The sequence below is a fragment of the Perna viridis genome, chromosome 7, assembly GCF_037379345.1.
Source record: "Perna viridis isolate PV_CMFRI_1.1 ecotype Kerala chromosome 7, ASM3737934v1, whole genome shotgun sequence".
In the NCBI taxonomy this organism is placed as follows: Eukaryota; Metazoa; Mollusca; class Bivalvia; order Mytilida; family Mytilidae; genus Perna; species Perna viridis.
Window position 1 is genome coordinate 39589924 of NC_142451.1, and position 12490 is coordinate 39602413.

Here is a 12490-nt window from a genome sequence, read left to right on the forward strand (position 1 = left end):
ATTACTATTATTTGTTTTACCTTATCTTTTAGACGGGGCTAAAAATCCTTTTAATATGTTTTATAGACCTCCCAATTTACCCATATTGAGGAAGAAATTAGTTTTTCTCCATATAGACCATTCATTTAGCCACCTAAATTGATTGACTCCATTAGAAATGTACGGTACCAAGCTGATCTTCAATAGTCATTTAAAAAAAAATACAGAAATGGAAAAATTTCATGAATTATTTAAGTTCTTTCTGTACTACTTGAAACAGAAATTGATCACAAGAAAAGTCGAGAGGAAAAACTTGTAGAGTTTAACCAGAAATAATTCAAATTACTTGTTTTGATTGTGTTTGGCAATATTTGATAGCAACAATCTCAAATTCATAAGCCTGTGGATGTAGCCTGTCTGATATTCATAAACATAAAATACTTCTCAGGGGGTTTAAGTATTTAAAGGGATTGCATGATTTAAATTGATAAAAAGCTTTTTAACACGAAACAAAGAGATTTGCAGCTTGAATTTAATTTTTAGTGAATTTCAAATGCAAAATTTTACTTCATCCAGGGATTTTATTCCATTTGTACCAAGTGTAAAAAGAACATTTGTCTGTTTCCCACAAAACATATCCTCTTTTCTAAAAATAAAATCTGTGTCATGGTACATCTTATAAATGTGATTTTTGTGAAGTTTTAATTCATTTAAAAATTATACCTCATGCAATGAGTTGTTGTGGTATAATGTTTTTACCTCATTCATCTTGTTTGTCTGTGCATGTTGTCATCAAGTTAGCTGGGAAAGGATATTAGTCTTGGGGGGATTAGTTTGTAGGAGGAGACTTCGTTAAATGGAAGGGATATTAGTCTTGGGGGGATTAGTTTGTAGTAGGGGACTTAGTTAACAAATAATTGATTTGGCTTGTCAGTTTAATAGTAATTTTTGACTGATTTTCTTCAAACTTTTGAATGGTTAGTATGGAAACTATAAAATCTTCGATGTTATTGATTTTCACTCAAATCTGTCAAGGAAGACCTGTAATTTTGTGTATTAAGTATATGAACTGGACTTTTCTTAGGAATGCAAATGTGGGCATGTGGGGTATTGTCAGTGTGCTTATTCAGGTTCTTTAATTCCTAAACCCTTAGGAATTGCAGTGCAGGGCATGAATATCATATCTGCACATCGTTATGTTTTTGTGGTACCTGTGTGTGCTTTGTCCAAGAATTTTAGCACCCAAATAAATATTGAGCCCAGCTCTTAATTTCAGTTGTTGAATATTGGCTGTACAAACCACTGCATGTTTCAGCTTAGAACTTGCTGTGAAATATTGCATGACTTGTATTGAAAATATGGTAAAATAGACTGATGCAGTAAAATATCAATTAGCATCTAATGCAGTATTATATCTTTGTAAGAATCAGGCAAAGTTTGTAACTGGACACTTGTTTTCATTTGTGATGTTAGTTTTGCAGCTTTCCATTACAGTAAATTATTGATGAAGTCTTCAATGAAAGGCATTTAAGTAAAAGTTATTAAAGAATATGTGGAGGCAAAATCAGAATTTTTTATCCTTTTACCCTTTCCATATTCCAGATTTTGACAATTTTGAGTAAAGGGAAGTAACATACCTACTCAACAAATTGGTTTTCTGTCTGATTAGAGCAATGAACAGTAGTAGATTTCAAATTCTAAAATTTAACTTATTGTAGCTGCAGTAAGTAATTTGATACTTTTAAATAATTTATTTCTAACTATTCAGCTACTTGCTGAAGTGTAAATAGTTTTAAGTTTCAAGGAAAAATATTAACTGTTCTTCCTTTCCCCAAACAGGTTGGCTCTGTGAGAGTCCGGGTGTCAAAAGGCTTGTCGTGGAAGGGGACTATATGTGTGCCAAGGGCTAAGGCGCTTTGCCCACTGAGCAACTGGGTTGTTTACCCCAGATGGTGGAATGGGGTACCCCTGGCATGTTTCATGCAGGGGTCATCAGGCCATAATATGGAAAACCTGACTGTAAACTATAGTGGTGCTGTGTATTGGGAAAGATGCCATCTTCCTGGAATGTTAAAGAACCCTGCTGTGGTATTTAATTGGAGTAGGAGCCTTTGTGCTATGCCACAGGAGGTTTAATTGCCCGACCCTACCCACCTCTCCCTATTTCCAGTGGCAATAAAAATTTGTTGATCCCTTTATCCTTGTTTCCCATCCCATTTTTCATTTCATCATTTCATGTTCATCGCTAGGGTATAGCTGAAATATTGCTGCTGGGTCTTTGAACACCAACAATCAATCAACCAAATAGTTTGTTTTGTGTTGGTGGATTACATCCCTTTGAGAACTTATTAAAATGGCTTGCATCCTGTAAATATGAAAAAAGGACTATTCCAGTTCAATTTTCCCAGTAAATAGGTAAAAGGTCAAGGTAAATTACTGCCTGCATGAATGAGATTAGATGCATCATTTATCACATTCTAAATGTCCAAATAAGATAGAAAATATCTATTTACTGGTACTGGTAGTTTGTTTATAAAATGGCCCATTAATATTCAGAAAAGTATCCATTCATGAAATTTTAATTCTGATGACTCTCTGCATGAATCTTAGCTGGACAAGTACTTTTAAAAGTAACTTCTTTCTGTAATACCTTGCACTACCATAATTAATTGGATAATGGTAGTTATTGATTGAATCTAATTTGTGGTTTTGTTGTAGAAAATTAAATTAGATAAATCCACTTATCCTTTATTTGTTCCAGCAATTATTGTAATAGTTACTTAATAACATAGACAAAGTCTACCAAAGCTTTTAAGTTTGTTTAGGGTAATGACCTCTCGGGCTTTTGTTAGTAAGGGGAGATAATTCAATTTATAGAAACTTATGTAGCATTCAGTTTATATCTGGGTTTGTCTATTATTAAGTATGTAATGGGGATAGTTCAATCAATGGAGCAGTAATATTCAGATGGTGTCATGTGTGGTCAAACAAAATGCAATTAGTGGTACCATACAAACTATTCACTTGCTATGATGCCGTATTTTAAGGTCTGTTAATAGTTTGTCTTTTCTGAACCTTGAAGATTTTGGGGAATGACCAGTTTTTAAAATGCAACATGTTTGGAAAAAAAATCTGAAAAACATATATTCTCATGTAGTTTTCATGTAGTTTTCATGTGTATAGGACCACTATTCTAAAAACCATATATTTAGGACAGACAAATTAATTGAGAATGTGTAAATATATATCATATGGTAATTATATATCTTCCATAGGTCATAATGTATGAAAAAAATATGGTTTCTTATAACTTTTGAAAATGTGTGATTCCATGTGATTTATATGTTGTAATTTTTCCTATGTAGGTATAGTTTGAAAAACTATCCTTTTCTCAAATTGAAGTAAAGCTAAATTATGCCCTAAAGGCTGTTCCTTAAGGAGTTAGACCTAGTGTAAGGGCACAACTCTTACAAATCATGGAATATTTGTATTTAGCTTTTGACATCAATCTCATGTAAGCATCACAGTGACTTGGATTGATTTCATATTGTTTCAAATGAAAGCTTGATAAGCTTTGGTGAAATTGAATACGATACAACCATATCACTGATGTCAAGAGTTATGTACCTTACCCTAGATCTACCTCCTTAAAACATCATCTTATTGTCAACAGAGAATGTTTTGGGTTATACCTTTCCCATTTTGTTGGAAAGTTTTGTAAATTGCTCATTTACTTTTGTTACTTTTTATGTATTATTTTAGTTATTTTATGCTATTTGTTGTGTCTGTGCCTGTTTTCCATGTCTGATCTTTGTCCTTGGATTACATTCTTTTGATTTCCGCTAGAATCTTGGTACCCTTGATTACTCTTTGCTAATTCTAGGGAAAAAGTAGCAAGTCACAGCCCGGATCCCTCTTTAATAAATTTCTAGATCCACCCCTTGACAATGGTAAGGATCATTATATACACTGTGTAGATGAGACAGTTGTCATGTATGTATTCTTATTCTTTATCCAGTAATGATTGTCCCAAAAATCATGAAAATGCTTGATTAATGTTCAGTAAATGGTGGTAATAGTGAAAAGGAAATCAGATTCCAAAATAATGGAAATCAAATTTCCTCCTAATCTTGACTATTAGTGTTTGGTTAATGGCTCTTCTAAATGTTTGATTAGGAGAATTATTGTTGTGAACTGTTGGAAGAGATTGTCTTAATGTTTAAAAGAATAAAAAGTACTTTTGCAATGAGGATAAAATGTGCTAAAATTGTTCTGTGCATTGATTCTGTTTACATGTACAGGTATTTAGATCTAAATACAGTTATGATTTTTGTGATGCTATGAAAGTGAAATTGGTTTTAACCTAACCCCTTTTAAACTTTTATTTTTCTTGGTATAGACAGGTGTTAGGTTTACAGTGCTTCACGATACATATAAATTGATATAAAGGGACTTTTAAAAGTGTCTGGTAATGACAGGTTTTACTGTATAGTGAAAAACTTAGTGGTGAATATTCATTAATGTGAAATGAAGATACATATAATTTCATTCGTTTAAATGGGTAGTGCATTAGAATGAAATTATTTTCTCCTGGGTTTTTCATCATATGTAGTCTAGAGGGCGCTTTTATGGTTTTTGGTCACGCTTCATTGAATTAAGTTTCCCGGGTTTTGTGCAAGTCTTATCATTCAGCACAACGACGTTACACTGAACAGGTTGATTTTTTATTTTTTGGTCATATATTCATATATGTGTTTTGACGTTTGATGCATCCTGTAATAAATTTCAGACGTAGTTGTCATGCGACCATCCACTTTACTTACGTATTATTTACTATTGCCATAACCCATTTTAGTAATCACGGTACTGTTAGTTCTTGGTTCATGGTGATTATGTCTACTTTGATGAAGTTTTGGTACCAGGAAAATGGTAAATATGTTCAGTATTGTAAATGGTTTAAATTATTTCTCCACTCTACATGGTAAAATTAAGATTTTCAACATACTTATGTACAAGCTTTATGTGAGCACGATAAAATCTTAATTTTACTAGAGTGGTGATATGGTTTATAAAAATCAAGAATAGACTGAAGGAGAATATGTTTCTTCCATGAAATTTGTAGACACCTTGGAAAATGTAAAATGGCAGGAAAACTCTCACAGAAATTTAATCACTGCCCAGTGGTTAAAAATGTTACAAGCATTTTTGATACGGCAAGAATGAAAGAAATACGTATTTCATAACAACCCTGTCATTCTTTATAAATATGGAGATATAAGTATGGTAACAGTAACACTATAAACACATGAGATGGAATAAATTGAAGGTGTTTCTAGAAAAGCAGAGGACGCCTACCCTACTGGTGCACCTGGTCCATGCTCCCAGTTTTCAGTGGAGTCCGAGTTGCTCATTCATGCTTTTGTTACTTTGTATGTATTATTTGTTTACTTTATGTTCTTTGTTGTGTATGTCTGTTTTCCATGTTTGGTCTTTGTCCCTGGATTACATTATTTTGATTACCGCTATAACATTGGTTTCCATGATTATTCTTGAACTACTTGTAACAAAGCAGTTTATGATTTTGCACATAATTAATTTATGGTTGTTGCTATACAAAATGATTTCTTCCAAATTTGAATACTGCAAAACACAGTATTGGTAAATAAAAAGATATTTTAATATATGATTTATGTTAGGTATAATCATTTGTTAATCCTACCACATCAGTGCGGAGACTCCCACTAAATCAATGAAAAATTTAGAATCTGACATATTGAAATGTAATATTTGTGAGAGTTTTTTTGGTTAAAATTACTATATTTTGTGTGAAAAATACTAAATTGTTGAATTTTACATAAAAAAATTAGCCTTTACAAAAAAAATCTCTCATATGAGACACTGTCATTTAGGGAGACTCTCCCACACGAACTGTTCCAAAGTTTAATAGGTATGTGTAAGTGGATTTTTTCTATGTTTTGTGGTAAGTTGTCATGGCCATCAATAGAGGTTTTACCACTCTAATACTGAGTAATAATTGCTTCCAATCTAATTACCAGAAAATGGTTCATATTTGTAAAGTAGAAAGGTGCTTGTAGGAAATGGGAAAAAATTAGATGCCCAAATCAAATTAATGTTCGAAACCTGAGCCATTAGCTATTACTTGATGGAATGATGATGGTAGAAATATTGTTGTAGGGGATATTGGAAACACCAGGTGTACATAAAACAGAGAATTAGACATGGAAAATGGGAAATTTTAAAATCTGTTCTTTTTATAATAGGCATTTGACAGTTGCTGTGATGTAATGTGAATTATGTATGATTATTGATAAACCGTTGTTTTCTAGGTTAGATGGTTATTGACAAATGGTTCCTAGTAGTTAAATTGGGTGTCATTCATTAAAAATTGCAGAACAGATAAATTGAAATTTAAGTCCAGTATAATCATTCTGAAAAATCTGGAGAAGATCCTGTAGGGAATGAACCAAATGTATTTGTAAATTTTAGATGGCCTGGTATGGAATACATCTTTATTATATAAGTAGCTGTGTTTTGTCGAATGTTCTCAGTGTAATAAAGTTAGATAATTTACACTACAAAATAAATTCGGTAATTTCACTATTGGACTTATTCCTACTGAAACATCACAATACAAATATTTATCCAATGTTCACAAAGAAATTTAAAATTCATGTTGAAAAAAGCAATAAATAATTGAGGAAATCTATATAATGAAAAAAAGAATCAATTGGCTATCATGAATAACCACAATATGATCACTTGTGCCAAGAATGCATTAAGATTTAACTCATGTGCAGAACAATTTTCGCATACTCTTTAAATCTAGGCATTTTTTTGCACTCGTGATGATATTCTGGTTATCCACTCTCTCCAATTAAAGGGTAATTATCCTATTATTCACATTTTAATAATAATTGTACATTGCTATGCACTTAAAACATACTATATAATGTAAATATATTAATTTTTTAGGTGTTCTAATTTTCACTATTATTGGGTGGACAGAAAAATTTTCAAATTGTACCCTTGAAATTGATTTTCAAAACTATATATCGCAAATCATTTTTGGTACCCATAAATACTTTCACTTGATAGAATCCGCAAAAATTAGCAACCACGAAAAATTTATATGTAAATATTACTTCAAATACTAATGGTAGTCCTTAAAAATGTGAAGGTTTTGTTAGTTTATGGAACACTTTGTTTTTTATTTTTTTAATTTTATTTTTTATTTTAGAAAAAAAAGTTACATTTTGCATGGAGTTTGTAACTTCATGGTACAACTTTAACATATCACTTTTATGGTGTATTTATTCTGAAATTTAGTGCAAATTGTGCGGAAGAGCTGAAGATATTTCAAAACAAGGATAAAAATCTAGTTGTTAATTTTATTCCTTTTAAGAGGTACTTTAAATTATATATAATTTATTCTGATAAAACCGATGTAGTACAAAGGTATGCAGAAAAACATATTATTACAAATTGCATTGAGTTGTACAGTTGCGGAGGGAAATACAATCATAATTTTTTAGAGGTCAGAGAGAATCCAGAGTGTCATTTATAATTCTAATGAATTTGCACAATTTTCTTAGTTTGGATTGCTGTTTTTGATTCATAGCAGCACTAAATTTTAAAATATTACAGTTAGATATGAATTTTTTATCAATTAAAGGCATGTTGTTGCCAATACATGTTTCAAAAGTATACACAAAAGATACTAATCTAACACTGATTTATAATGACCCTGTTAAAATGAATTTCAAGTACCATATTTGTTGATTTTAAAGCATTCAAGCCTTATAAACTTGACCTATTAATGGATAGATATGATATTCTTGGGGAATAAGATCCATTTACATGATTTATTCACTAAATATCTGTTATTCACTTCTTTTTAAAGGTGATTTGATAGTTTGATCTTATAAATTGTTGTTTGGTTGGAAAGAAAATTTCATATGTAACATCTTACCTCCCCTTCCAGTGTGCCGAATAATTAATCAGTGTATACAGTCCATGAGAAACTTTTGAAATTTTACTAGATGTTTGGTCAAATGAAATTTTTATTTTTACTCAAATTAATAATATTTTTCTTATTTATATTTTATTGATCCACAAAGACATTTGGTTCTACAGGATTAACAAGGGCCATTTCTGAAACACTTTTCCCAAGAAATGATTGTTGATCCAACAAATTCTCTCAGACTAAGAGTACAGTAATAGTAATCCTCATGTCAATTTACCCATCTGTTTGTCTGTTTGACTGTCTGTCCATCCATGTTATAATTTTGGTATGGTTACTAAGGAAACCCTGTGTTAACCAAATCTTATATACATAATGATGTGGATCATAAAATATAAACAGCAGATGAGAATTTAGCAATGCCAAAAAAAGGGGGAGGGGGCATTGACTGGCTTAAGAGGGGACCCTGTTTCAGTGTAATTCAATGTTTTTTCTTTGTAATCAGCCACAGTTTTTACGTATCATAAACTATGTACAGGTCATGTAATGAGCTTCTACCATTCTGAATTTATGGCCCCTTTTGATTTATCTATCAAGTATGAAAGCAAGGGTATATGTAATTACTATGTTTGGAGTTTGATGGTCTTGACTCCCAGCCTACAGGATACCAGATAGAAGAAATGGGTCTGAGTATGTCCTGTACATGTAGTAACTGGACTGCTATGTAGAAGCTCTTTCTCCCAGGGTCTGGGATGTTTTACTAGTACTATCTGTCTTTGAGGGATACCAACTAATATCAAGATGTGTAATTAGAAGAACAATCCTTTTTCATAATCTTTTAGTCTGTCCGTCTGTCTGTTACACTTTGTCAAGCTCAACTTAACTTGATACCAAATCTATTTTCGGTAAAATTGGATCACATTTATTACAAAGCTTTGTAGGATTGTCATTAGTTTAAATCTTGATACAAACTTTCATAAAATATACAATCAAGTCCCTTAAATAATATATTAGAAATATACACAGCTAAGTATTGTACGAAGTCCAAGGGAGGGCTTTATCACTCTTTCATCTTTAATTATTTGTCTAGTTGTCTGCAGTGGCTTTAAAATATTACAATCCCTTAACAGCACGGAAAGAAAAACATCAAAAATCTTTTCAACTTGACTTGATTCAGGTATATTTATTCACTTCAAATTTTCTTTTAATGAATGCCATGAAAGGTTAGATTAACAATGGATCTGTTTTACCTTTTTACTCCCCTTTAAATGTTCATTTATTATCTTATTGTGATATTATTTACATGTTAAGTAGAAAATGGCTATTTTCATGTAGTATTGTTGAAAAGTATTGAAAAGGATTTAATTTCTTTTTAAATATTTTTCTCAATATAGTTTGCATAGGTATCAATACATATTTAGTCAACATTAGAATTTTCTTTTCTGTGACAGATTTTAAAGCTGTTAATCCAGGTCTTTTAAAAGACATCAAATTAAAATAAGGTAGAAAACGAACTTTACATAAGTATGTGATTTTAATGGCGTTGTCTTTTTGTACTCATATTGAAAGCTCATAAATAGTGGTTGTTACAACAGATTTGAAACGAAATAGATTCGTTTCATAATTTTTTACTGTAGGTTCGATAATAAATTGATGGTTCTTGAAGTATTTGCAATATAAATGACTTTTTTGCATTTACATGGGAATTAAAAACAAATCTATTGCATTTTACTGCGTAAATCTTTCGAGATCATGGCCCGATTTGCTGGATTAATGTGGAATGACAAAATGTGATAAAATTTTATTGATTTGAAGTTTGAAAGAAAATTGATACTTAACAATATACTACAGCTTATGCGGAATTCGTGTCTGTGGAATAGGAAATTTATTGCAACTTTTTAAAATTTTTGCTACTTTTTGCTTGTATTGGAAGATCAGTCTGCATTTAACAATATCATGAAAGAAGATGGAATTACGATTTACTGTAAAACATGAAATTTTGCGGCATTTTTTTTACTTTGCTATTTTCATGGTAAGACCTGTAACGTGGTGGGATATTAATCCGTCATGAATATTTTCTTCTAAGAACATTATATTACAACTTGGAAATCGATTGTGAATTAAAATGCGCACGAAAAGACATTGATTACAAAAACCATGAAAAAAAGTTAGCACGAAATTTCCCGATTTACAGTAACTGGCAATTGCAAATCAAAGAGTAATGAAGGCAACCAAGATTCTAGCGGAGATCAAAAGACTGTATATTCCAGGGACAAAGACCAGACATGGAAAACAGACACAGACAACATAGGACAGTGAAAAGAAGATAGAATGGTACAACTACAAAAAAAAATTTGCTACAAAATTCCTTTGTTTAACAGTATTGACACGTCAACCTTGTAAACCTTCTTATTTTTGGCCTATTGCACTGGTGCAAACCATCTTATAAAATGGTGAATGTACATTTGTAAGTAGGGCAGGCGGGGAAAAAAAGTAATATCACAGCCACTAGATATTTAGTACACAACTTCAGCATTGGGTCTCGTTATCCTCGTTTTCATGGGATAAGATTTTAGGTCTGTCACACTTCCTTCTCACGTTTACTGACTTGGTGTATTTTTCAACTTTATGGTGACCTGGCCATTTCTGTCTTTGACCCAGTTTTAGCACACCTGGCCTAAAAGGTCATGTGAGCTTTTATCATCACTTGGTCTTTGTCATTCTAGTTGTTGTCTTTGTCATTGTCTGTTGTCCGTCATTAACTTTTCTTTAAAATTCTTCTCCTCAGAAACAACATAACATAATTTGATAAAACTTGGTTCCATGCCAACACACATGGCCACTTTTACTAATAAAAGAACAAAGATGTATATCATACCTTTTTTTATATTTCAAAAACCAAAACAGATAAAAGAAATCTGGTACATCTTAGGCTCTTAATCTCAAAGAGGTCTATCTTCCTTGAAAATTTCAAGATAATCAATTCTCAAATTTTTAAGTTATTGCCCTTTTTTTGTTAATTTTACCTTTTTATGGCAGTTTTTGCCCATTATTTAGAATACAAAAGTAGATTGATAATTAATGTAAATTGATAAAATGTTCAGTATTCCAATATCAGTTTTTGGTGCAAATTTAAGAAAAATCTGTTGTCAGACTCTTCATTGAGTTACGGCCCTTGAAGGTGTCAAATTTCAGAAAATTCTGTTGAACTTTCTGGGAGTTATGACCCTTGAAATTATCATTTTTGCCATTTTTATCAGTTTTTGCCTATTATTTAGAAAATGAAAGCAGATTGATAATAATTGTAAATTGATAAAATTTTCAGTACTTCAATATCTAATTATGGTGAAGATTTCAGAAAAATCTGTTTAACCTTCATGGAATTTCGGCTCCAGAAAATGTCATTTGGACCATTTTCCCTGATTTTGCCTGTTGTTTAGTAGATTGATGATTAATGTAAATGTAAAAAATTTATATACTAAATGTAAAAGTATGTAAAGATGTAAAGATCTCTGATCAGTGCAAATTTTAGAAAAAATCTGCTGATTGCATTTGTAATTTTTCTTTGCACTTTTAGTATATTATTTAGTTAAATGAGTAGAATGATAATTAATGTTTAAATGTTCAATATCATGACAAATATTATCAGTGCAAGTTTTGTTAAAAGTGTTTGACCACTTAAGGGTTTTGCATGTATTCTTTATAAAGCTATCAAACCAAGGGATTGATTCAGGATCTTGAGGGCCTCTTGATATTTTCAGAATAATAGTGTTAGCTTTTTTTATGTTGCTTGACATTGATTCAGCTTCTAGGCAACTTATTTATAAAAAGATGTGACCACATTATCTGTTTGTATCCTGAAAAAAATATAATGAAGAGACTCAGAGTAGATTCATGCTGAAATGTACTCGGTTTTAGATACATGTTTTTGTAGAGTATCATGAGGGAATTGATTAATATCTAGCCATTAATATTGGAAATATATGTGACACACATGTTTTTTTGTCCTTAGCTTCAATTTTGATGGCAAATATGAAAATTTGGAAAGTGTTAAGTTTTTTTATTAAAAATATGAAATTATGGAAAGTGTTAAGTTTTCAATGCTAGGGCATACATCCATGATAACCAAATACTAAATTACATGCATGTAATGATGCCCTATTAAACATTAAGATTAAGGGGGAGATAATTTATAAACATGATTTGTTTTGTTAGTCATATACTGCCCCAAAAAAAATATTTACTAACCAAATTGTATATGTACATAAGAAGTCAAATTTTGAACATATTTTTTTGCAATAATTGGAAAGAAATGGAATTCAGCGTTAGATTAAATAAATATGAATAAAAAGGACAAGTATTCTTTAGGATTAAAAATGCAGTAGCACATAGTTCTAAGGTATTATGGCTGCAAATAAAATATTGTTTCCCTTACATTATTATTAATCTAGGAATAAATTCTTAGTCTTTAAGACAGGGATGATTTTTTAAGTTTTAAACAGAAATAAGATAATTTCATGCTTATTTTTC

The 12490-nt window shown here is 31.0% G+C and overlaps 1 protein-coding gene across 2 annotated transcripts in view; it reads left to right on the plus strand.

Annotated features, from left to right (window-relative positions):
* The window catches only part of LOC148612660 (neuronal calcium sensor 1-like), a 61510-nt gene that overhangs the window by 13350 nt on the left and 35670 nt on the right, over positions 1 to 12490 (plus strand). Inside the window, exon 4 of one of the 2 annotated variants that reach the window (XM_088594304.1) lies at positions 1819 to 2067. The exons of the other annotated variant lie outside the window; for it this stretch is intronic. Within the exon in view, the coding sequence (XP_088450430.1) occupies positions 1819 to 2067 (249 nt within the window). The remainder of the gene's footprint in view (positions 1 to 1818; positions 2068 to 12490) is intronic. 2 annotated transcript variants of the gene reach the window in all.